Source organism: Myxocyprinus asiaticus, chromosome 9 (genome assembly GCF_019703515.2).
Source record: "Myxocyprinus asiaticus isolate MX2 ecotype Aquarium Trade chromosome 9, UBuf_Myxa_2, whole genome shotgun sequence".
NCBI lineage: Eukaryota > Metazoa > Chordata > Actinopteri > Cypriniformes > Catostomidae > Myxocyprinus > Myxocyprinus asiaticus.
The window spans coordinates 9263846-9291481 of NC_059352.1; the positions used below are offsets into that span (position 1 = coordinate 9263846).

General features: G+C 36.3%; 1 protein-coding gene across 1 annotated transcript in view; it reads right to left on the bottom strand.

The window, feature by feature from the left end:
* LOC127446542 (CTTNBP2 N-terminal-like protein) overlaps positions 1-27636 on the bottom strand; it is a 31998-nt gene continuing 4362 nt past the window's right edge. Inside the window, exons 2-5 of the mRNA XM_051707536.1 lie at positions 24819-24926; positions 7571-7843; positions 4601-4708; positions 1-2811 (exon numbers count right to left, since the gene is read on the bottom strand). Of these exons, the coding sequence (XP_051563496.1) occupies positions 1774-2811; positions 4601-4708; positions 7571-7843; positions 24819-24926 (1527 nt within the window). The 3' untranslated portion in view covers positions 1-1773. The remainder of the gene's footprint in view (positions 2812-4600; positions 4709-7570; positions 7844-24818; positions 24927-27636) is intronic.

A 27636-nucleotide genomic window follows, 5' to 3' on the forward strand; every position in this document is an offset into this window, starting at 1 on the left:
TAAAAATAAATGTTTTTATTTAATGTTATGATAACAAAATATCATTGCAGAATGCATAGTTTCAAATACTATTATACAGTAGGCATTCAGTATACTGTGCATACTGTGCAGTGTGCTGTACGCTAGTGTTCCATTTGGAACATGGTCTATTAATGGCTAAAGATGGGTGATCCTGTACTTGTATGTGCTACTTTACCACCCAGTGCCCCCTGCTGGCTGGGTTCAGGCGGTAGATATAATGCAATCTACAAGTAATCCATAATAATTCGTTTCCAACCCATACCAACAAGCATAATAATATAACAATCAATTATATGTAAAATTAAGTACAATAATCTTGGTTTATGAAAAATAACATTCATATCAGTAAACAGATGATTACAAAAAGAATACAAACGTCTAGAATAAACAGGAACAAGGTGATACAAATGTGCAATTTATATGATTCAGAGCAAGCATGTAAATATTGATGGGAAACTTTAACTTTAAACTTCAAACTGCTATGTGAGAAAGCAGATGTTTGTTTGCACATGCAATCTGTTAAATATACAATTCAGTGTATAAACTAGAAAATTGGGGAGAGAAATTAAAATTAAACTATTTAGATGCTATTTCATGTGTATATAAATATTTGTCAAAAATATGAATATATATAATCTATTTATAGAAGCTGATACAACATTGTCAGTGATAAACAAGTGACTTTCTCATGGAGGGTTTGGTTACATACAGAATGTATAATATGTTTTTAAATTCATGTACACAACCAACACACATTTGACAGTATAATGTTAAATGTCATGCAAACACCCATGAGATTATCATTGCAAAGTTACAAAAGATGTTCCATGTTTAAAATCTTCTGTAATGATTAAAATACCTGAAATGTCCACTACAAAAAATAATAAACAGTGTTTGACAAGTTCTTAGTCATATATACTGTACATTTACTGTATATATGTTCAAAACTATATAGACACCTGTGTGTCTATATAGACTTGTTGCGCATTTAAAGGAATTTTCAGGGGGAACAATACAAATGAAGCTTAATCAACAGCATTTATGGCATAATTTTAAATACCACAAAAAAATTATTTAGACTCGACCTCATTGTTTAAAAAATACAAATTGCGGTTACGGTAAGGCACTTACAATGGAAGTGAATGGGGCCAGTGCATAAAAGTTACAGTAAACACCATTTCAAAAGTATAGCCACAAGAAACAAACATTATACCTGTTAACATGATATTAGTGTGATAAAATCCCTTACTAATCCAATCTGTGTAAAGTTCAATCCAATATTACAAATTTGTTGTCATGCGGACGTACCGTTGGTTAACCCTGTAATCTACTAAATGCCATAACGCTGGTAAATCCCTGATTTTACCTCACTAAAATCATGTTAACACACCTAATGTTTACATCTTGTGGCTATATTTTTGAAATGATGTATATTTTAATGTTTATGGACTGGTCCCATTCACTTCCATTGTAAGCGCCTTACTGAAACCGTTTTTTTTTTTTTTTATGAATAAGGGATGAGTCAAAATAATTGTTTATGGTAATCAACATTATGCCACAAATGTTGTTAATTGAGTTTAAATGGTTTTGAACACAGAAAACTCCCATTGGCATTAATAGGGAGTTGGTCCTCCATTGTATTCTATAGCATTAAGATTAGTCTTCAGCCAAACCTGTTAATTAGAACGGGATGTCCACATACTTTTGGACTTGTAGTGTATGTAATATAATATTCATGATGCTTTGTGCTTTCTAGCTGCCAGACGACAGCAACAGGTCTGGTTCTTTGCTGTTGTCTGGGTTATTGATGCGTCCCCAACCGGCTGACATCTGAGCCAAATGAGCAGCTCGGAGACTGGCCGGAGACAGTGGCGTTTCAGCGAGGCCTGGTTTCTTGGGTGGGATCGGGGGTGGGTTCCCTCTCTCAGCTCTGGGAATAGTTGGAGACATCATCCCAGAATGGGCCAGGGTGCGGTAATCTGTGCCGAAAGGGGAGCTGTTGGGGGCGGCTGGTTTGCTGGAACCCTGCTGAGTGCTGAAACGACTCAGGGCTTGAGTGACCGTGCTGCGGGCGGCCTGTTTAGAAGAAGCACTGTCTGGTGAAGCTACATTGGCTGCAATGGGAGAGAGGTCACACGCACTAGATGGAGGAGATGGTAAGGCTTGGGTATCAGGATCAGATGTACCTTGGAATTTGTGACGTGCTGCGTGGAAACGTTGGTTGATGCCTGCTTGGTATGCAGCTTGTAGACAGGGCATGTCTGGAGAGATGGCTTGATTTTCTGGTACATTCTCCTTTCTTTGCCTCTCAACATACCGATCTTCTTCTGCTGGAACATGGTGTCCATTCATCTTTGGTTGTGTTTTGTTTGATTTCTCCACAGTTGTCTCAAATGCTCCGTTGCTCATCATTCTCCTCAACTTCTCCAATTCTTCCATTAGCTCCTTGCAACGTGCTTCCTCCTTTCGTAATCTCAGCCCAAGCTGCTCTCTTTCAGTGTCAAACTCGGCCAATAGCTCCTCTCTCCTGGCCTCCATTTGCATAGCCCGCCTCTTTTCTTCCTCTAGCTCCACCCTCAGAGTCTGGCTGGCCACTCGTTCGCGTTCAAGACGATGGCTGAGTTCATTGGCGCGCTGGGACTCCTCGTGTGCGCGGGAGCCGGAGCGTTTGCATTCCCGACTCAGTGCCGTCATGAGCTGTTTATGCTGGACACACTCGTCTTCTAACTGATCGTGTAGCCGTTTGTTCTCCCTCTCCATTCGAGACGTCTTCACCTTCTCAAACTCCAACTAAAGACAAACATAAATTAACGAACCAACTGGAAAAGTTTGAACATGTATTCAGTGACATGAGAAATTATGCTAAGGTCTATTTAAGTATGTAAACTAGAATTTTTCATGGCTTATTTAGCTTAAAATAGTAAGTTATATATCATATTTATCAGTCTCCACACGCTTTTAAAGGGATAGTTCACCCAAAAATGAAAATTCTGTCAACATTTACTTATCCTCATGTTGTTCCAAACCTGTATGACTGTACTTTCTTCCGTGGAAGTCAAAAGATGTTAGGCAGCATGCTTTTTGTCCATACAATGAAAGTGAATAGTGACTGAGGCTAACATTCCAACTTATTTCTCATTTTGTTCTAAAAAAAAAAAAGTAAGTCATACGTGTTTGGAACAATGTAAGGGTGAGTAATCAACGACAGAATTTTCATTTTTAGGTAAACTATACCTTTAAAGGGAGGTACACTTAAAAAAATTATATGAAGATTTTTCGCAATTCAATTTCACAATAAATTTCCATCAAATTAAATTGAGTAATCTTAGGTAGAAACCCCTGATGTTACATTTTACTTTGTAAACGACAATGAGAGTTTTTTGAAAATATTTTTTCCTTGCCATTGTATGAATCATTTTATGTAAAAAAAATAAAAAAAATTCAATACACGCATGAAGTGTTACATTAAATATGTAACCTAAATATGTTAAATATTTACCAACCACTGAGTTGTTGATGACCTTAAATCAAAACAAAAATGTTTTAGATATTTTCATTGGGGTCTAAACAACTTTTGTTGCAAGTTCAAATTTGTTCATATCTAATAAAATTATACCTAATTTGCAAATTTTAAAAGTCACAATACAAAAAATCTTGCTTTATGTCTATTAAAGCAAATGAAAATTTGAGCTCATTCCCCTTCAGTATCTCTGCTATGAAAATGAATACCTGATATACAGGTTTGGGGAGTAACGGAATACATGTAACGGGATTATGTATTTAAAATACAAAATATAAGTAACTGTATTCCACTACAGTTACAATTTAAATCATTTGTAATTAGAATACAGTTACATTCAAAAAGTATTTTGATTACTGAAGAGATTACTTTGCATTTTATTGTCATTTGTTTCATTTAATATTTAGTCCTTTCAGATGGAAAACATTTATACATATAAATGATGCGATCCAAAGTGCATTTGAGCAGCGGTGAAACACTTTCTTATGATGTGTTACATTCATACGAGCAGACAGAGAAGTACGTTTGAAGTAAATTTGGAGCAGAAGAAATAGAAAGAAACCTTGTGTAAACGCTAAGCTAAAATGCTATTTCTAGCCATTTTACATGCACGTTACCAGGCAAGATCATATTTTTTTATCAAGAAAATTCACGTTGGAGCATAATTTCTTTTTTCTAATTTCTAATTTTTGTATTGTTTTTCCTGTAAAAATATCTAAAAATCCTTAAAACAAGATCAATTTGATTTATCTTGTTTTAGAAACAACACTGCATAAGATATTTAGGTTTTTCAGAGAATGTATTTTTAACGTGTATTTTGTCTTACTGTACTGGCAGAGTTTTTAGAGTCAAAACAAGTGAAAAAATCTACCAGTGCTGAAGAAGTAATCCAAAGTATTTAGAATACATAACTGACCTTGAGTAATCTAAAAAAATACGTTACAAATTATATTTTACAGCATGTATTCTGTAATCTGTAGTGGAATACATTTCAAAAGTAACCCTCCCAACCCTGCTGATATAAAGTCTTAAAAGATGTCAACATGCAGTTCTCTGTACCTGCTGCAAGAGGCGCTCTCTCTCCTTCTCCAAGATATAAGTGACATCATCTCCTTCCGCAGTATCTTCAGCATGCCTTCTCTTCTCCTCTTCCAGATCAGCAATAACCTGATACAACCACAAGGGGGCAACGGAATAAGATATACAGGAGTGGCCAAAAATATTGGCACCCTTTGTAAATATGAGAAAAGAAGGCTGTGAAAAAAAATATGCATTGTTTATCCCTTTGACCTTTCATTCAAAAAAACTGAAGTAAACCAATTGAAACGGGGTAAATATTTCATTATTAAATACATATTTTTCTCCAAAATGCATTGGCCATAATTATTGGCACCCTTTTATTCAATTCTTTTTGCAGCCTCCCTTTGCCAAGATAACAGCTCTGAGTCTTCTCTTATAATGCCTAATGAGGTTGGAGAACACCTGGCAAGGGATCTGAGACCATTTCTTCAAACAGAATCTCTACAAATCCTTCAAATTCAGAGGTCTATGTTGGTGGACTCTCCTCTTCAGTTCACCCCACACATTTTCTATGGGGTTCGGGTCAGGGGACTGGGATGGCCATGGCAGAACCTTGATTTTGTGGTCAGTGAACCATTTTTGTGTTGATTTTGATGTTTGATTTGGATCATTGTCCTGCTGGAAGTTCCAACCAGGGCCCATTTTAAGCTTTCTGGCAGAGGCAGCCAGGTTTTTATTTTTTATCTGTTGGTATTTGATAGAGTCCGTGATGCCATGTATCCGAACAAGATGTCCAGGACCTCTGGCGGAAAAACAGTCCCACAAAATTAAAGATCCAGCACCACATTTAACCGTGGGCATTGGGTGGTACTTCATCTATGTGTGCTCCAAACCCATCTCTGGTGTTTGTTGCCAAAAAGCTCTTTTTTTTTTTTTGTTTCATCGGACCATAGAACCTGGTCACATTTGAAGTTCCAGTAGTGTCTGGCAAACTGAAGACGCCTGAGTTTGTTGTTGGATGAGAGCAGAGGCTTTTTTTCTTGAAACCATCCCAAACAACTTGTGGTGATGTAGATGACGTCTGATATTTTTATGTTTATTTTTTTTTAGACTTTCTGACCCCAAGTCCCAACAAATTTCTGCAATTCTCCAGCTGTGATCCCTGGAGATTCTTTGGCCACTTGAACCATCCTCCTCACCGTGCGTGGAGACAATATAGACACACGTCCTTTTCCAGGCCGATTCTGAAGATCTCCAGTTGATTGAAACTTGTTAATAATTGCGCTGATGGTGGAAATTTTCAATGCTTTGGCTATTTTCTTATAGCCACTTCCCATTTTGTGAAGCTCAACAACGTTTTGCCACACATCAGAACAATTTTCTTTAGTCTAACCCACTGTGATTGATGATTAAGGGAATTTGGCCTGTGTGTTACCTTATATTTATATCCCTGTGAAACAGGAAGTCATGACTGAACAATTTCATGTTTCTAGTCACCCTGGTGCACTAAAACATGTAAAATATGAAGGGGAATATACTTCAGATATATTTTACTCATAAGAATTTCTAGGGGCACCAATAATTGTGACCAACGTGTTTTGGAGAAAAATATTTATTTAATAATGAGATATTTCCCCTCTTTCAATTGTTCTACTTCAATTAAAGGTTAGATTTTTGTAAATTTTTTGAATGAAAGATCAAAAGGATAAACAAGGCAGATTTTTTTTCACAGCCTTCTTTTTTCATATTTACCATGGGTGCCAATATTTTAGGCCACAACTGTAGAGACAGCATTAGCCCGCAAAGTGATCCAATCTCACCTTGACCTGCTACGCTGTGCTAAATCCAATTTAAATATTGAATGAGACCAGTGTCAGTATTTGGTGTGATTGGTAATCTGCAGGACTGTGAACATGGCTCACTCTTAACAAAATTAAATAGGAAAATATTAGGGATATAATAAAATATAGATATATCGATTATTGATTGACACGTTATTTTATCTATTTATTTATTTATTTTAAAAAAAATCTTTTTTTGAGGCATCAATATATTAAAATTAGCCGACATTTAAATTTGAAGCCTAATTTGCATGCTTTCCAATTCACATTTCACCTTCTGTTTAACAGTCTGGCATAACAGTGTTGGAAGACCACAAAGGGGTGATATAACATTTACTGTTGTGGGTAGGAAAAGCACAGCCCATCACACACACTGTATTTTAGAGCTCCTAGACACACACAGAACGAGCTGATGTGGTGCAGCAGATGGCAGTCCAAAGTTACGAAGGTTTTTGTACTTCTTCAAGAATTAACTCATGTTGATGAGTTTGCAGGTTAGTGTATGAAACTGTGCAAACTGCACGATTACAAATGGCACCGTTTATTATGCAATTTCTCTGCATGTAGACGTGAATAGTTAGTTTATTCAAGCTGTCAAACCACAAAACGACATACTTGTAAATTAAAATACATTGTGTAGGCTATATAAATGATACATATGCACAATATATCATCCAACAATGGCTCGAGTAAATAATCTTTGTACTTTGATAATGATTTGGACTCCGTGGCACTGCAAAATTTGGCACTGAGCATTGGTGGTGTGTGCGCACCTTTGTAGAAAATAATTGTTACAGATTTTAGAATGCGCCATGTCATCTGCCAGACACGTCCGCTGTGCGACCCCCTTTAAGTTACACTGCCACTCACACTTTACCAAAGTTGTGTTGAGAAAATGTTTGAAAATACAAAGACTATTGTGCAACAATCAGCCCTATTTATATCTCAAAATACAGGTAATGTGGGACAACTTGTAATGGGAACACTTACGTTTTTATATATCATATTTCTTTTTTCTCTGTATAGTTGATATCTTTAGCTATTTAAAATTGTATTGTTTGAGGGGCTAAGTTTGGAATCATATTTTAAAACAACAACAATGGCAAATGATCAGAAAGTGTCCCACTTTACCTGTATTCACCCTATATATCTTCCTGTATATACTCACCCTTCTGTGTCTGCTCTCTACAGCTGCCAACTGTTTCAGCATTTTCTCCTGCATCCTTCTGCAGTGTCCAACCACAAGCTTTAGCACCGCCAAAGGATCTGAGTGAGCCGTGGCCCCACATACCCCGTCTCGTCTCTGGGAGGAACCTCCATCGTCTCCCCTGCCCTGGCCGGAGCTCTGGAGAACCTCGCTGTCTCTCTGCAGGGCCAGAAATGGATCGCTCAGGTTGTATTTGCAATATCGCTCCCACATGTAAGAATCTCTGCGCTGGGCCTATAGCGAGGGAGACAGAAGTAGAAGTTTTTCATATTAAAATGTAAACGTGAGCACTTTTCCAAAACTTTGTGACCAACTTTGCTATCTTCTATTGCCTTCGGAGGAAATAAATTATAACCTCAACCTCAAGTGACTGATTTAAAATGCTCTACATAGGCAACAACTTTGCACAACATGCAAATAGCATTCTTTGTGTGAAGTGCATAAGAGACTCGATTCGACAACTAATTCTGATAAAGTTTGACGTTAGCATGTTGTTAAGCTAACAATAGGATACTGTAAGCTAAGGGACCGTTCAGAACAAACACTAAGAGTGCCTACACACTAGAGTAAATGCTGCATCAGAGAACGCTGCGAATGCATTGATTTCAAAGGGGATGGTGCACTGGAAGGATGGACATGGAAAACGCAAGGGTTTCCGATAGTGAAGCTCAGTCATGCGACCAAAAGTTGAGAACATTTCAACTTTTGCTGCAACGCACTCTGGTGTAGGCATCCGTTGAACAATGAGAATCTCGGAGAGGCGGGACTAACTGTGCTGTGAAATAGAAAAACATTGAGGACAAGCTCAAACATGTGGTGAATTCATTTCCTGTCCTCTATTATCTTTCTCTGTCAGGCTAAAAAGATAGTAATTGTGGAGAGAGAGAGCCTGGAGAACAGTTACAATGCTTACTGGTACATTGTCAAAAATATATATTTTAAATAGCCATCTCTATCCGTGACCATCTCTACCCTCTGTTGTGCATGCCATCCAAATGGACCTTTCACAGTCCCATGCATCCAACGTTCTGTGCTTTCCCTAGTGTGTAAGCGCCCTAAAATATAGATGCAGCGAATATAAATATAAAAGAACGCAGGTGTCTTGAGACACATTTTTAAAAAATGAAGTTCTTTTTATGGTGTCTAAAAAATGTGCCTCTCCTGCGAAACGCACTGAAAAAACAGCAACATGGACGCAAACTTGCGTTCGTTGTGAATGGCCCCTAATGAGCATGAAAATATTGGGTCTATTTATAATTTGATTAAGTTATTTATAATATCAAATATAATCATCAAAAATAGGTATATTTGATGATATACAAGTATATTTTAAATCTATTTCTCTTGGCTCTTTCCACCGTTTTGGATGAAATTTTCAACGGAGCTTTTCGGAGTGCATTCTCTGCGAAAGATACATGCTATTCTGCCTAAGAATTTGGCCGAAACAATGCATCTTAAATGGCAGCATTATGCTGCTACCTACCATTTGGAACAGCCTTTGTGTCTAGAGTGCGCTAATGATGCCCTTAAATGCTGCATAGATAGGCAGCTCAGTAGGTTTTGAAGCAGAGCTTTGGCATTTAATTTTTTTGTATGCAACTAGTGAACTTAATTAGAAGTCTTTAGGAAACATATTTCAACATCAATATGAACATTTTCAGAGAATACTGACAGCTTTCAAGGAAACCTTTGATTTCCAGTTATCCAAAATCTGTTAACTAGATATTAAAAGGAATTTGTGACTTTGTGAGTTTTGTAGCTTCAGTTAAAACAATAACTCTTACAGTCCTTCCAAAGAAGTTTTCATTTCTCTCCCTTACACACAGACACACTCACTCCATACTTGCTTTCGAAACAGGACATGAGATGATACAGAGCATACGACCCTGCCAAAAGCAACATAAACCATTCTCTGAGGCTCAGTATATGACTCTGTTAAGTTCCTGTTATTTGTTGTTTTAAGTGTGGGTTAAGCCAGAAGTCCATATAGGGTTCAAACAATCATTGCAGTCTAGGTAGGGTCAATGGAGGGAATTGGACACCAAAATAAAGTTTCAGCTGAAGTACTTTAATACCTTCCGAAATGATTCTGAACTAAAAAGGCTAATTTTACTCAAAGAAAACAAAGACGAGTGAGCAAATGTGTTGCACATCCAAGAGAAATCTGTGACAGCTATAAAGAGGCTTACCATGCAAGATCCAAGTAAAGTTGACAATGTTGAACCAAGAGCAAAAAAAATAATTTCACATTTTCAGAAAATGTGGTTAGTGCTTACGTATGCAAAAGTTGCTTCCATGATGCTAGAGTGTTGTGGATGGCTGTCAGGGCATTGCTATGAGGTTGCTAAGGTGTTCTGGATCATTGCTAAGTGGATGCTTACTAGCACAAGTCATATGAGCCCACACCCAAGTTTCTAAAATATTATTTCCTAGATATAGCTTTGGTCCCTCCTTCAATGCAAGTCTATGGGATTTTTAGTTTGGGTTTGGGGTTAAACTTAGAAGAAATCGTAATAACATTCATTCATTGTTTATTTTTCTCTATGGAAGTAAATGTCATATGTTTTTGTACGAGCCAACTCTTTTCTTTTCATCTCACCATCTCATACTTTTATTACAAATTATCATGGGACCGGGTTTGCAAACCTCTCCTGAACAACCTGAATGATCCGAGTCATCATTCATGAATGTAGCGCAAATGCTGCGGAGCATGTTACATGCTTAAATTGAATATGTAGTTTAAGGGATTTGTTCAAATCCATAACTCCATGTATGAGCAATAGCAATTGTGATGCTTGTCCTTAGCAAACACCACTAGTTACAAACTTATAAAAAGCTTTCATCAAGATTATATCTTTTGGTTGAAACAAAAGGAGAGGTTTAAGCTAAAACTTGTAGAAAAAGGAGGAATTAAATACTACACCTCATTCATGACATGGTAGGTTTCATGATTCCAGCTGAAAGCTGTGAGAGTTAGAGCTGTTGAAAAATGACTAGACGGCAGGAGGAGGGGCAAATGCACGCAGATGGATATACACTCACTGAGCACTTTTAGGAATACCTTTACACCTACTTATTCATGCACACAAATCTATAGATTTTTCTACAGCATTTCTGTGCATATATATATATATATATATATACACACACACACACACACACACACACACACACAATACACACACACACTCACTTAGCACTTTATTAGGAACACCTGTACACCTACAAGATATCAAAATGTTTTTCTTTATTAGTTCATATGTGCAAATGTACAAAATCAAAGTGCTAAGAAAACACAAACGTTTCTGTCCCAACAGACCCTCTTTAGTGCTCGTCTTGTAACATTTAGTCAATAAAAGACTAAATTTTACAAGAAAATGTTGAGTCTTCTTTTTATTATGCATTTTTATATTTATTATTTGCAAGCGTGTTACACATTATTGACCAATGTGCAAAATTTCCTTAATGTGTGTGACATCATTTTTACCAGTCATTAAGAGAGGTGGATGACTTCTATTTTCAGAGTGTAACTTAATCATTAATGACAGAGGCCAAATTTTGCCTTGTACTTACATTATCAGTATCAAGGGTTAACAAGAGTTAAGTTAGTGGCCTTATGCAACAACACGGATGTTGTCACATGCTTTAATGGGTTTTGCCATTAACAAGTTGGTCTGGCCATTGAACAAAGTCGACACAAAAATATGGCATGGCATTGAGATTTCACGGTCATCACTGAAGCATCTCACCATAAACTGGAAAGAAATAAACACAGTTCATTACATAAATTCCCTGTTTTTGAAAACATCCTGTAAATTGAAAAATATCAAAAGTTAGGCAAGGCGTTTCTGAAGATATGCATCTACGAGCATTTCCAAATAAGTAAGATAAGCATGTTTTTAAAAAGCTTTTTGATCTAAATTTATAGGAAAGTCGAAAGAGAAACAGAAAAAGTGGGGGGAAAGAGGGGAAATGGATTGGTACATGATGCAGTCTGGACTCAAACCTGCAACCTTTTGAGCAGAACAGATCTCTATGTGTAATAGTTACTTGCACGACCCACTCCACCACCTTCAAAAGAAAAATGCTTTCAATGATTTCAGTAGAAAGTTTGTAATATTAAAACGTTTCCCACCGAATCCCTTAACTACGTCTTTTTGTAAATTCCCCTAGTTCACATGGAATAATAACAAACTCAGCTCGAACTCCCAGCATTAGATGTCTACACTGGAGAATCAGACCTGAAAGTCAGTTTACTTAGTCTAGTCCTAAATGAAATATACACTGATGAATCACCTAATACACTCAGTGTTTAAATATTTAAACTACAGTGTGTTGTTAAAGATAAAAGGACTTGAATGAACTTTATTCAAGATAATTGCTCATAAATTGAAGGTAATTTGAGCTCCAAATAAACAACAACTTTACTGCATGTAAAATCTTTTGTCCCACTAGTTAATGGAAGTCAGCTTTCCATTCTAAATTTATGTTGCTTCAGTTGTTACATCCTTATTTTCCTAATAAGTGTGTGTGTGCGTGTTAGTCTAAAAGCTTGAGCAATTATGAGAGCCTTGGGAAGATTAACCCTACTAATTAGTTAAGTCAGCCAGTCTGGTGCCTTGAAACAACATCAATGTGTGTGTGAGTGTGTCTCTATCTGATAGAACAAGATAATTTTCTTAGTGAAGACACTGAGGTTAAGGAGACCAGGGGGATAAATGTAAACAACACACTGACAATGGTGACAATACTACTGGTATCAGTTACCTACACTTCTAACACCCATTATAGCTTTAAAGGGTTAGTTCACCCAAAAGATGAAAATTCTCTCATTTACTCCTCCTCATGCCATCCCAGATTTATGACTTTCTTTCTTCTGAACAAATGAATATTTTTTGAAGACTATTTCAACTCTGTATGTCCATATAAAGTGGCGGTCGCACTACACGTCACACTACACTTCGCACTCCATTCACTCCCATTTAAACACATCCGAACACGGGAGACCGGAAACGCAAGATCATGTAAAGAAATTTCGTACAACATTGCAAACCAAAGTTTAAGCTTGTTGAACCGTGAATTCGTATGACGAGAGAATGCATGACCAATAGAAGATGGAAACATCATATGCTGACCCCTTAGCTCAATACAAAGAATGCATATTTTAAAGCTGCATATTTTATTGTTGCAGGAAAGTGTGTAGACAATATATTTTATTTTGTTTATAATTTATTAATATTTTTTTTGTTTGTTATTTAGCTACACCAGAAGTCCTCCCGCATGACATAATATCCTGGTCCATTGCGTTGTACGAAAAAAATTTGCATGCTCAAGGCCTAGTGTGACCACCCTTTAATACAAGTGAATGGTGACCAAACTTTGAAGCTCCAAAACACTAAGTCAGAATAAAATTAATCCATAAGACTCCAGTGGTTAAATCCTTATCTTCAAGAAATATGATAAGTGTGGGCGAGAAACAGATCAATATTAAAGTCTTTTTTTACAATAAATCTCCACCTTTGACCAGTCCCGACCAGTAGGTGGCGATATGCATGAAGGATGTGAATTGCCAAAAAACAAAAGAAGAATGTGAAAGTGAAAGTGGAGATTTATGGTTAAAAAAAAGAATTTAAGGGGGCCTGGGTAGCTCAGCGAGGATTGACACTGACTACCACCCCTGGAGTCGTGAGTTCGAATCCAGGGTGTGCCGAGTGACTCCAGCCAGGTCTCCTAAGCAACGAATTGGCCCGGTTGCTAGGGAGGGTAGTCACATGGGGCAACCTCCTCATGGTCGCTATAATGTGTGGCTCTCGGTGGGGTGCGTGGTGAGTTGTGTGTGGATGCCACAGAGAATAGCATGAAGCCTCAACTGCGCTACGTCTCCGCAGTAACGCACTCAACAAGACACGTGATAAGATGCGTGGATTGATGGTCTCAGATGCGGAGGTAACTGGGATTCGTCCTCTGTCACCCGGATTGAGGCGAGTCACTACACCACCACGAGGACTTAGAGCGCATTGGGAATTGGGCATTCCAAATTGGGGAGACATTTTTTTTTCACATTCACATTCCTCTTTTGTTTTTGGTGTTTGCATTCTTCGTGCATATCGCCACCTACTTGGCAGAGAGGAGAATTTATGGTAAACTTAAATATTAAATTAAATATTGATAAATATTGATCTGTTTCTCATCCACACCTATCATATCACTTCTGAAGATATGGATTTAACCACTGGAGTCTTATGGATTACGTTTATGCTCACTTATATGCTTTTTGGACCTTCAAAGTTCTGGCCACCCTTCACTTGCATTGTATGGACCTACAGAGCTGAGATATTCTTCTAAGAAAGTCATACACATCTGGGATGGCATGCTGGTGAGTAAATGATCAGAACATTTTCATTTTTGGGTGAACTATCTCTCTTTAATTTGTGTAAATCATGGGCCTTGCTATTAATAAACATTCTTTGACTGGAAACCTGTAAGGAATTTCGCTGGTCATGGAACTTAAAGTTTATTTACATGTAAGTCATGAAACGCAAAAAGTAAAGTTTTCCTTCAAAAGTCAACAGCTGCTAAGGGGCATTAAAAAAGTATGGAAACGATTATTCGAGCAAAACACTGTTTAGTTCCACTGCCTTTTTTCAGAGCAAGCACCAAAAGCAAATAATGAATGGTATTTGTAAGTATGATTTAAGCATGCCTACTGACCATAGGGTACACACCAAAAACTGAGTTATAAAGAGATTGGGGGCTGTTGTGATGTGGCATTTGCTCTCCTGTTTTTTCATTTTTTCTTTGGACTGAATGTGATGGGAAAATAATAAGTAATATGTGTGAGGGTCAGGTTTTGTCTACAATGTGGGAACCAAATGTCCCCACAAGGATAGTAAAACCTGAAATCACCTACATTGTCGAAAATGGCTTCATAAACGTACTAAATAATATATTAATGAAAATCTAAAAATCCAGAAAGCTTTCTGTGATGGTTAGGTTTATGAGAAAGAAAATACCATTAGAGTACCCACCATTATAGAAAAACAAGTGCAGCTATAGTTTATGGACAAATTTGATAGAAAGAGAGAGAGAGAGAGAGCAGAAATGTCATGCTTTAATGACCTCATTCAGAGCAGGCAATGAGTGACAGATTTTAATCCAAGCATGCCAGAACATTGCCCCTAAAAACCATAACGATTTTTAGATGAAATATACAGTTGGGTTAAATATCTATAAGCTATCTACTTAGGAAGTCACTTAAATCACTTAAAAGTGGTTTTAAAAGAATGATTTATACCTCTAAAATCTAAATCTACTTTGTGAGACACACACACAGCATCAGTGCAATGCTTTCAAAATCAGGAATGCAGGAGATAATATCTGTGCAGCCTTCCATAAAGCTACACCACAAAAAAAAAAAACAACAAGCTGTAGAGCACAGATGCCGAGTTTTATTGCCACGCTAACATGATCAGATGAACCAATGGCACTATAATAAAGTTTAAAGCTGACTCTAGACCAAAGAAAATGTGAGGAATAATGTTTTACATGTTTGCGTAAGGCTTTCCAGAGAACAAACAACATTCAAAGTGGATTTCAGAATAAAACCAGGCTTGATCGGAGACCAGGGAACTGGCCTTTGTACCGATGCTGATAATAAGCTCCAAAGGGAAGTTGTCTTGCTTACCGTCTGTCTGATACAGAGCCATCCCTAAAGCCAAAAAAATAGAATCAACTTAAAGGAATACCTATCGTTTGAAAATGAAAACACACGTTGTTCGAAAACCGTATAACTTTTTTTCTTCTTTAAAGCATAAATGAAGGTATGACATGAGGATGAATAAATTAAGACAGATACCATGGTAACATGTACAAAAACTATGGAAATACTATTGTACCATGTACAAAAAACATGGTAATGCCATGGTACTTGTCCGAAAATTATGGTATTACTATGATACCATCTCCAAAAAACATGATATTACCATGGTACATGTCCAAAATCAGTATTACCATGGTACATGCTCAAAAAGCATGGTATTACCATGGTACACGTCCAAAAACTATGAAAGTACAATGATACCACGTAAAAAAAAAATTTTTTTTTTAAAAACATATTACGATGGTACACATCCATCAAAACAGTACTACCATGGTACCATGTCAAAAAACATGGTAATACTATGATACCATCTCCAAAAACAAGGGGTGGCACGGTGGGTAGCACTGTCGCCTCACAGCAAGTTCCCTGGTTCGAAGGTCTCATCCAGGGCCTTTCTGTGTGGAGTCTCCCCGTGTTTGCGTGGGTTTCCTCCGGTTGCTCCGGTTTCCCCCACAGTCCAAAAACATGTAGGTTAAGTGAATTGGAGGTGTGAATGTGTGTATTAGCCCTGTGATGAACTAACCAACTGTTTCCCTGTGGCCCGAGACAGCTGGGATAGGCTCCAGCACTACCCACAACACTATATAGGCTTTAGAAGATGGATGGATGGATGGATGGATGATCAAAAACAGTATTACCATTGTACCATTTACCATGTACCATTATCCCCCCCCCCCCAAAAAAGATGGTGTTACCGTGGTACCATGTTAAAAAAGAAAATTATTACCATGGTACATGTCCAAAAAAAGAGAATTACCATGGTACCATATCCAGAAAAACATAGTATTACCATGGTACATGTCCAAAAACAATGGTATTACTATGATATCATGTCCAAAAAAAAAACATAGTTTTACCATGGTAAACATCCAAATACAGAATTACCATGGTACCATGTTCAAAAAACATGATAATAACCATGGTACATGTCCAAACAAACTATGGTTTTATTATGACACCATGTCCAAAAAACATGGTACTACATTGGTACACAACCAAAAAAAGAGTATTACTATGGTACCATACCTAGAAAAACATGGTATTACCACGGCACATGTTGAAAAACTATGGTATTACCATTGTGCATGTCCAAAAACAATGGTTTTACTATGATACAATCTCCAAAAAACATGGTATTACCATAGTACATGTCCAAAAACAGTATTATCATGGTACCATGTACAAAAAAACATGGTGTTTCCATGGTACATGTCCAAAACCATTGATATTACTATGATACCATGTCTAAAAAACATGGTATTACCATGGTACATGTCCAAAAACAGTATTACCATGGTACCATGTCCAAAAAACATGGTATTACGATGGTACATGTCCAAAAACAGTATTACTATGGTACCATATCCAAAAAACATGGTATTACCATGGTACATGACCAAAAACAAAAGGATTACTATTATACCATGTCCAAAAAACATGGTATTACCATGGGACATGTCCAAAAACTATGATATTACTATGATACCATCTCCAAAAAAAAACATGGTATTATTATGGTACATGTCCAAAAACAATGGTATTGCTATGATACCATCTCCAAGAAACATGGTATTACCATGGTACCATGTACAAAAAACATTGTATTACCATGGCACACGTCCAAAAACTATGGTATTACTATGAAACAATGTAAAAAAAAAAAAAAAAAAAAAGTATTACTATGGTATAATGTACCAAAAAAATGTTATTTCCATGGTACATGTCCAAAATCAGTTTTACCATGATACCATGTCCAAAAAAAAACATGGTACAGACCTTTTTCACATTCCAGGTTTTGGAACACGGAAGTAAACGTTTGCAGGGTAAACTTCAACAGTGGTGAATTGGAGTGAATGGGAGACCACAGCAAATATTATTTTCACTTACCCATTTGCTCCAAGAGCAAAAGAAAAAATCCACTATTACGTTTGAATGACTTTCCAGAAGAGGAAAAAATAGAGAGCGGTGGATTAAGCTAGTCAGATGGGAGAAGATGCCAAATTTACAGTCACTCTCTCAGCAGCTGTAATCAAAACCCCCTTGCAGCTGTGGTAATTCGTTTTTTAAAACTAATTCCAGGGTAATATAACACAAAATATAAATGTTATAAAATGTACACTCAATATTTAAAAAATTGAAAATATAAAAAAATTAGCAAGATTTATCAGTGTAAATAAGGCGGAAACATGTTATCACAGTCTATGAAAAAGGTCTATTGCCATAGTACATGTCCAAAAACAGTATTAACATGGTACAATGTCCAAAAAACATGGTATTATCATGGTACATGTCCAAAAATTGTGATATTACGATGATACATCTCCAAAAAAAATAACATGGTATTACCAACCAAAAACAATGGTATTATCATGCTACTATCGCCAAGAAACATGGTATTACCATGATACCATCTCCAAAACAAAAAAACATGGTATTATTATGGTACATGTCAAAAAACAATGGTATTGCTTTGATACTGTCTCCAAGAAACATAGTATTACCATGTTACATGTCCAAAAACTATGGTATTACTATGATACCATCTCCAAAAAAAAATAAAAAATAAAAATAAAACATGGTATTACCATGGTACATGTCCAAAAACAATGGTATTGCTATGACACCATCTCCAAAAAAACAAAACACACAGTATTACCATGGTACATGTCCAAAAACAGTATTACCATAGTACATGTCCAAAAACAGTATTAACATGGTACAATGTCCAAAAAACATGATATTACCACGGTACGTGTCCAAAAATTATGATATTAGGATGATACATCTCCAAAAAAAATAACATGGTATTACCATCCAAAAACAATGGTATTATTATGATACTATCTCCAAGAAACATGGTATTACCATGATACCATCTCCAAAACAAAAAAACATGGTATTATTATGGTACATGTCCAAAAACAATGGTATTGCTATGATACCATCTCCAAAAAAGAACATGGTATTACCATGGTACATGTCCAAAAACAGATTTACCATGATACCATGTCCAAAAAAACATGGTATAGACCTTTTTCACATTCCAGGTTTTGGAACGTGATAGTAAACGTTTGCAGGGTAAACTTCGACAGCGGTGAATGGGAGTGAATGGGAGACCACAGCAAATATTATTTTCACTTACCCATTTGCTCCAAGAGCAAAAGAAAAAATCCACTATTATGTTTGAATGACTTTCCAGAAGAGGAAAAAAATAGAGAGCGGTGGATTAAGACAGTCAGATGGGAGAAGATGCCAAATTTACAGTCACTCTCTCAGCAGCTGTAATCAAAACCCCCTTGCAGCTGTGGTAATTAGTTTTTTTTAAACTAATTCCAGAGTAATATAACACAAAATATAATGTTATAAAATGTACACTCAATATTTAAAAAATTGAAAATATAAAAAAATTAGCAAGATTTACACTGATAAATAATGCGGAAACGCGTTATCACAGTCTATGAAAAAGGTCTATTACCATGGTACATGTCCAAAAATTATGATAATACGATGATACATCTAAAAAAACAATAATAAAAAAAAAACATTGTATTACCATCCAAAAACAATGGTATTATTATGATACTATCTCCAAGAAACATGGTATTACCATGATACATGTCCAAAAACTATGGTATTACTATGATACCATCTCCAAAAAAACAAAACCTATAGTATTACCATAGTACATGTCCAAAAACAATATTACCATGGCACCATGTACAAAAAACACTGTATTATCATAGCACATGTCCAAAAACTATGGTATTACTATGATACATGTCCAAAAAACAGTATTACTATGGTACCTTGTCCAAAAAACATTGTTTTACACTATGATACTATTTACAGAAAAAAACATGTATTACCATGGCAAATGTACAAACAAAAGTATCACATTTGATAAACAGAAAAAAAAAAAAAAAATAAAATCCATTGTAACACCATGGAAATTTCTTGCATGTATAGCACATTTGGTTGGCTGATTTGTTCAGGTGATTTTAAAGATCTTTCATCTGGCCGTGGTGTACAGAAGTTTCATCCAGGCTGCTGTTACTGCTGTAAGCTGCGTTTGAAAGCCTGGCATCCACCAGTGTGGGATGGGGCCCAGTGACAGTGCTGGAATGTAGTAGGAGTCCCACGGTTAAAATAAAGAAATACAAATTAAAGAGAAAAGGGCTTGACAAAAAAAAAAAAAAAAAAAAAAAAAGGCAAATAATAGTCAGTCTGGTGTAATTAAAGCCCTAGAATGTAGCAAAGTTGGGAATGTAGCAGATAGCAAGACACTAAACTTCAAAAGTACGACAAACCGAGTTTACTTGTATATTTCACTAATGGATTGTTTGGCAATCCAGCATTTAACTGAAAGTAGGTTATTCAGGACTTTACCAATACAAGGACTTTTTTAATACAAGGACTACTCTCATGAAGTCTAAAGAAACAAATACATTTATAGTTTTTACATTTCTCTAAATAAACTGAGCTTTGCCACAGATTAACTGTACATGGAGACTTCTTAGTGTTGAGGTCTAAAGTATTTTAATGTGCTAGTGTGCACAATTGATCTAAGAGGCAGACAGACATCTGGATTTCATTGAGAGATACAGCTACAATGTCTTTCTAGTGTGCAGTGTGGAGCACTGAACCTGTTTAACAGCAAACTAGTCATTATACATCTGTTGAAGCAAGTATTGATAAAATGTCTCATTCACAAGCATTAAAGTGACATAAACAGTACAGGAGTGTATGCCCAGCCTAACAGGGAACATTCCAACAAATTTAATAATGTTACGTAAAGGTTAGGAACAAACGTTGTTAAAATAATGTTAATGGAACATTATTATTACGTTATTAGTGTAGGGCTTTACTGGTTGTTTAGATCAGTGTTACTATCAGAAATAATAAAATTATTTCTTTAGTTATTAATTAATATTTTAATTAATTAATTGAATCTAACTCATTAAAACCTCATATGGGGCTCCAGTAAATGTAGTGCGCCACGTTTAGGAGCGGGTTTGGTTATTAGCAATAATTAATAATTATCAAAGATTATTAAAATCAACAGAACATTGATGAGAATCAATGTTAGCTTTTTTAATCCTTTAAAATCAATAATTATCAAAGATAATCGTTAATTGTTAACATCGATGAAACATTAATTAAAATTAACACTAGCTTATTGATCATTCAAATTCAACAATCATCAAAGATAATTATCAATTATCAAAAATCACTAGAATATTAATAAGGATTAACATTGACGGGGCACCACCCTGGAATCAGGGACTAATCACCAGATAGTAAAACAGTCTCAATATTAGATTGTTTTCTTAGGAAAATCGACATCCGAAGAATATCGATTTTCGGGAAAAAAAAACAATGAATGAAGGTTTGAATCCAAGCACTGACATCCCGTCAGCATGACACAGGCGTATGCAAAACAAACCAAAACACTTCTCTTTGTAATATAAACAAAGTTTATTTATGCAGTAATATCAATTAATAATTAATACAATGCAGTCAATAAACTTCCGACATACAACTACAAACTAAACAGTGATATGATTAGATATGGAAATAAAAATAATCCTATAACACATAAGATGTGTGTGTGTGCGTGTGTGTGTGTGTGTGTGTCAGTGTGGTTAGTACAAAAGAGAGAGAGAGAGAGAGAGAAAGAATAAAGTGACGGCCCTAAAGCCGATTTCCCGATCGTGGGAGAGAAAGCAGCTGTTAGTTTATCGCTCAGAGACGCGGTGGACGGCTCATAAAATTCCCACGTTCTTTGACTCTTTAATGGATAAACTCAGTTTGCCAGTCTCACCCACAATGGCGAAAATGCACAACAGTCCAATTTGGTTGGACCACAATACAGCAAAACAAATTCGTGATAATTAATACCCTGAGTATTAATAATGAGCGGACATGGCGGTCTGTAAACTGTACAAGCAAAAACCTTGAAACACAAGAATAACATGCTATAATATTCTATCTCTGCCCAGACGTAAACCTCTTACTTGAATCACATGAGGATGCAGAATGTGTGTTCATCCGTCCTTTAACTCCGACCCGGTTCCTTGAGGCTTGGGTGATGTCGGGAGGCCGTTTCCTCGCTCTGTCGGCGGGCGGTACGGCTGTTGATTCTCGGTGGGCTGGCGGAGAAATCAGAAATGTCGACTTGATTGACGATGGAAAAGAAATCTTTAATCTCTTCACTTCTGCAGGCAAACGGATGAAGATGCGGATTGCTCGGCGGTCTCCTTCGGATCCGTTAGAGTGTTCGGTTGAACACAGAGTAATCTCAACTCATCCAGCGAGATGGAGATTGTATGGCCACAGTTTCAAGTCGGACGTTACTTCCTTGTGCCACGAGGCTGCACCTGAGAGCAGCGATGAGCTGCGTCTATACACTGTGAACAAAGTTGCTGGAAGCAAATCCTGGAAGCATTTCAGAGGTATTTCTACTCCTGATGATGTCATGGTTTGAGGGACGTTCTGTTGTGTGCCTCATCCAATAGGAGTTGAGAGTTCGATCCTTTAGTGAGCAAGGCTTCATGGGATTTGTAGTCTGTTTTGGACTCCCTGTGTTTGATTTTGGCGCAATTTTTATCAGTAAGATTTACGACTTGGTATGTGGGGGCTTGAGTTAGGTTTTTACGACTGTGTTAGGCCTGCCTTTGCCTTCTATCTGAATACATGAGGCCCAACATTAGTATTCGATATACTTCACAATGTTAGGAAAAAACTTTCACAACTGTTCATACGTCCTTTAAAAAAAATGTTTGTTGCGATTTTATGAGATTAAACTCTGATAAAAAAAGTTGGCAAATTACATTTTCAGAAAGTTTTAACATTTTCAGGAATATTATGCTAACCTTAAAAACAATGTTCTAGTCATGTTGGAATGTTTCGGATTAGTCTAAATTATTTTTTACGGTAATCAACATTATGCCACAAATGCTGTTATTTGAGCTTAACTTGTATTGAACATGGAACATTTCTTTAAGAAATCAAGACATTTTGTGTTCTCACAACCACAATGTAACATTTGGGAAAAAAATTAAGAACATAAATCTGTAAACTGGGTCATGTCCTCAAAAATCACACTTGTTGCAGATTATTGTTTTTCCATTCATTTATTTGTCCTTTTTGTACCATAAATGTATTTAATTTGAATGTTTTCCCATCTAATGTATGCTTTTAAATTAAACTAAATTGACAACTACAAGGTTATGGATTAAAAAAAAAAAAAAAAATCTATATTACTGTCAATATCAAAAAAATCAATATTACTTTTAATAATAAAAGTCTATTACTATTTTTGGCACTCATTCAAGTGGCTTTATCAGTTGAGTATGCAGTAGGATAATGGGAATTCTCAAGAGATTTATTCTCATCATATACCACAAGATCATAAGACCCGCCAATAATGGAGGGAGTTGCCTTCCTAATGGTGTAAATTGGGACTGATGTATGTGTTGGGCAGCTGCATGGGTAAAGTTGCATCAAGAGCACTGTAAGTAGCTCAAACATCTTGAATAAATAAACAAGTCCAGATGCTCCTGAATAAAATGTACATGACACAGGAATGATCCATTTTGTTTCAGTTGTTTGTACTCCGTGTATTGACTGGGGTAGGTTTCTTTTATGTGGTGTGTCAAAACTGTTATGGAGGCAGTTTAGTATTCTTGACAGTTCAGTTGAACAATGCTACAAATTGCTCATATAATGGTACATGAGAAACCAGGATATTAGCACAAGTGTCTGCCCATTTTTTTAGCGGCCTTGGTTCCAGATTGAAGTATTTTTCCCATTCATTTTCTCCAGTAAAATAAATTCTTCAATAAACAGTTCTGAGCCATGAACAAAACCAATCGATTCAAAGATCACAATATTACAAACTTTGATTAGAAGCAAAAAATAAATATGAAATTCTAAAATATTTTTTTTTAAAAAGACAGGTACAAGTGTATGTACTTCAATTCTTTTATGAGCCAATACACTACTTATCCCATGAGGCATTGCAAATGACAAAACTTAAACGATGCTGAAAATGTGAAATGTCGAAACTACAAAAATGTTAAAATATAAACCTACTGACTTACAGTTATTGATTAAAAGTATAAAAACAATATGTTATATGTTTATTGCAATTATTCAGATATATAAATAAAATATGTAAGTAGTCTGAGAGCTTAGGATTATGGGTAGTGTAGTTTTTCAATATAGCCCACTGACTTACTGATGCTAATTGAAAGTGAATATAATCAGTGGCTGAAATTTCACTGCATCCAAGTTACATCGCCTTATATTGATTTCAAAGAAGTATTTAAAGCTAATTAAAGGAATAGTTCACCCAAAAAAGAAAATTTGCTGATACTCACCCTCCAGCCATCCAAGATGTATCCGAGTTTCTTTCTTCATCAAAACAGAATTTAAGACTTTTAGGATTTCATTTCAGGCCTCCTCCTCTAAACAATGCAAGTGAATGGACTGTCAAAAAAATGGAGTACAAAATGCATATTAAGGGTGCATCAAAATAATCCACATGACTCCAGTTGACAAATAAAGGTCTTCTGAACCCAAATGATTGATTCTTTTTAGAAACAAAACAATACTTATATACTTTTTAACTACAAATGTTCGCTTCCGTACATCTCTGTGACACGCGCTCATGAGAGGAATGACGTAAGCTCGTTGGTAAGGTCACAGGTCACATGGAGGAGGAGTAAGGAAGCGTGTCATTGTTTACATTGGGGTTTTTTTCATTATTATTTGGAATTTTTTTTTTTGTTTTTTTATTGTTTTGGACTGTTTTGGCTTGTGAACTGCACAAGTTTCTCTTGTAAACAATAACGTGCATCCTGACTCCTCCTCCACATGACTCGTGACCTTACCAACGAGCTTACGTCATCCCTCATAAGCGCACGTCACAGAGAAGTATGGAAGTGAACATTTGTAGTTAAAAAGTATATAAGTATTGTTTTGTTTCTAAAAATAATCAAGCGTTTGCATTCAGAAGAACTTGATTTATCGACTGGAGTCGTGTGGATTATTTTGATGCACCTTAAATATTAATTTGTCAAAAAATGGAGGACATTCACTTGCATTGTTTAGAGGAGGAGGCCTGAAATGAAATCCTAAAAGTCTTAAATTCTGTTTTGATGAAGAAAGAAACTCAGATACATCTTGGATGGCCTGAGGGTGAGTAAATTATCAGCAAATTTTCATTTTTGGGTGAACTATTCCTTTAAGCTGCAAATGAACCATAGTTTACAAGTATAGCTTTGTACTGCTGCCTGTAAAGGAATTATAAAGAAATATTGGACTAACCCTGAGTGCTTGTATGACAAAGTCTCTGGCCTCCAGCTCCCCTTCAAGCACACTGAAGAGTAGCAGCACATCTCTCTTACTTAAAGCCTCCACGTTCAGTCTCGACTCCTGTAAAGATCATGCAAAACAGAACACTGAGCAAATCAGTGGGCAGAAGATCTAGAAGTAGCGTTTCACCAACACAGAGGTTAAGTTAGTTAAAAGAAACCAGATTTACAGTGCTTATTTATAAAAATCGCGATCAGGGATTCTAATGACCGTAATGGAATCCTATACATTTCGAACAAACAAACTATACACAACATTAAGGGTAAAGTTATGAAACAGGCAGTCATGCATCAATCTTCATTTCTAGTGCAGACCAAACGACTAGTTTGCTGTATAATGGTGTTTTAAAGATGTGCTTGTCTTGATTATACAATGTGCTGCTTATTTAATGTACAGTAATGAACTGAATGCATAAATTTGAAGTCAGTGGTGTAGTCGGGGCCATACGCACATATACGGCATATGCGTACTTTTTTCCCAGGGCTGTTTGCGTATAACAACTTCTAAGGATCAATATTTGCGTATACTCTCGGTATACCCACTAGTTTTGCTGCTTCAGACATCCATAATCTACTGTTTTTAGTTTCCCTTTAACTGTATTGGATGCTGTTTTGTGAAACTGGAGATTCTTTGTTGTAATTGGCGCATTATCACTTGAATTCTACCATTCCCCGCCCCTGACAACCATTGTCACCAGCATCATCAACTCAAGGAATTCATGCCAGTGAGTGGAGAGACAGAGAGTCACCCTCACGCTGAAGCAGTATCAGGTCAAATTAATTAAAGAAATATGCCAAACGTCCTGTAAAATAATCCATATGCAATAATGTTTGTCCCGTATTTTAGCGTCACATACCCAAACTGCTGAGAATATTTCACAAATTGAGAGAAATGGACCTGAAACACACACACCTTTCACATTAGTTGTGTGAGATATCGGATGTTGCTTTGCACGGATGCTACACACTTGACAGAAACAGCTGGGAAAAAGATTAGTGACAATCAGCGCATGTCTTCTGTCGTGTTTTCTGTCAGAAGCAAGATAATTTTGTCGAAGTCATATATTCGAGTGCATGTTAATTGTTTCCCACCACTGGGATTTTAAAACACCAGAAAAAGCACCTATTCATGACATGCCATTACATTTTATTGCATATGTCAGAGCTCGTTCTGGAAGAGAGAGAGAGAGATAAGAAAAACTGCATAAGTGCATTAATTCAAAATAAAAGTACAGTTTTTTTTAGCTTTGAGTTATTTGAAGTTTATAACTCCATTGATTTATTTATGTTTTCCTTTATTTTGTGGTGTTAGTCATATGTGGTCAAGCATAACATGTCTACCCTATTATGGGAATATATATGGGAAATTAATATAATTTTAAAATTTCAATATACAGTATTTATGTTAACAGAAATACAATCATAATTATTAGTTTACAAATATGTTTCCTAGATATCAATCACAGATCATGTAGTGACTCATTTATCCACTGAATGTCCACCCTGTTATTGTCCACGCTGATGCTGCCCATTTAACTGGATGTACATCTTAATTTTTGAGTAATTTAGCTTGACCAGTATGACTAATACAGTCTTTAATATGTCCCTGTAATGATGAAACATAAAGAAACTTGTAAAAGTATGTTTTATTTTTCAAAGGTTTCAAAGCTGGAATGTCACCGAATTGTAGGAATGACCTATTGATGATTTGTACAGAGTTGCAGTTCCGCAGCTCTCTTTACCCAGATTACGCAGTCTACAGTAATAGTAAAGTACAATCTATAGTAACAGACAATACCTCAACCCCCCAAGACATAGTTTGTTGTTCAACCAAAATCCTAATAGTAATCAGAAAAAATTAAGATTTGGTGCATTAAGTCAGACTTTTAATTATAAGCAAGCCCGAAACACACCAGTGACTTTTATTTAGAAACTATAGAGAAGTCAGAAGTTTACATACACTTAGGTTGAAGTCATTAAAACTAATGTTTTAACCACTCCACAGATTTAATATTAGCAAACTAGTTTTGGCAAGTTGTTTAGGACATCTGCTTTGTGTATGACACAAGTGATTTTTCCAACAACTGTTTACAGACAGATTGTTTCACATTTAATTGACTATATCAAAGCTCCAGTGGGACAGAAGTTTACATACACCAAGTTAACTGTGCCTTTAAGCAGCTTGGAAAATTCCAGAAAATTATGTCAAGCCTTTAGACAATTAGCTTCCGATAGGAGGCGTACTTAATTGGAGGTGTACCTGTAGATGTATTTTAAGGCCTGCCTTCAAACTCAGTGCCTCTTTGCCTGACATCATGGGAAAATCAAAAGAAATCAGACAAAAATTTGTGGACCTATACAAGTCTGGTTCATCCTTGGGAGCAATTTCCAAACACCTGAAGGTACCACGTTCATCTGTACAAACATTAGTTTGCAAGTATAAACACCATGGAACCACACAGCCATCATACCGCTCAGGAAGGAGATGCATTCTGTCTCCTAAAGATGAACATAGTTTGGTGCGAAAAGTGCAAATCAATCCCAGAACAGCAGCAATGGACCTTGTGAAGATGCTGGAGGAAACAGGTAGACAAGTATCTATATCCACAGTAAAACGAGTCCTATACCAACATAACCTGAAAGGCTGCTCAGCAAGGAAGAAGCCACTGCTCCAAAACCACAATACAAAATCCAGACTACAGTTTGCAAGTGCACATGGGGACAAAGATCTTACTTTTTGGAGAAATTTCCTCTGGTCTGATGAGACAAAA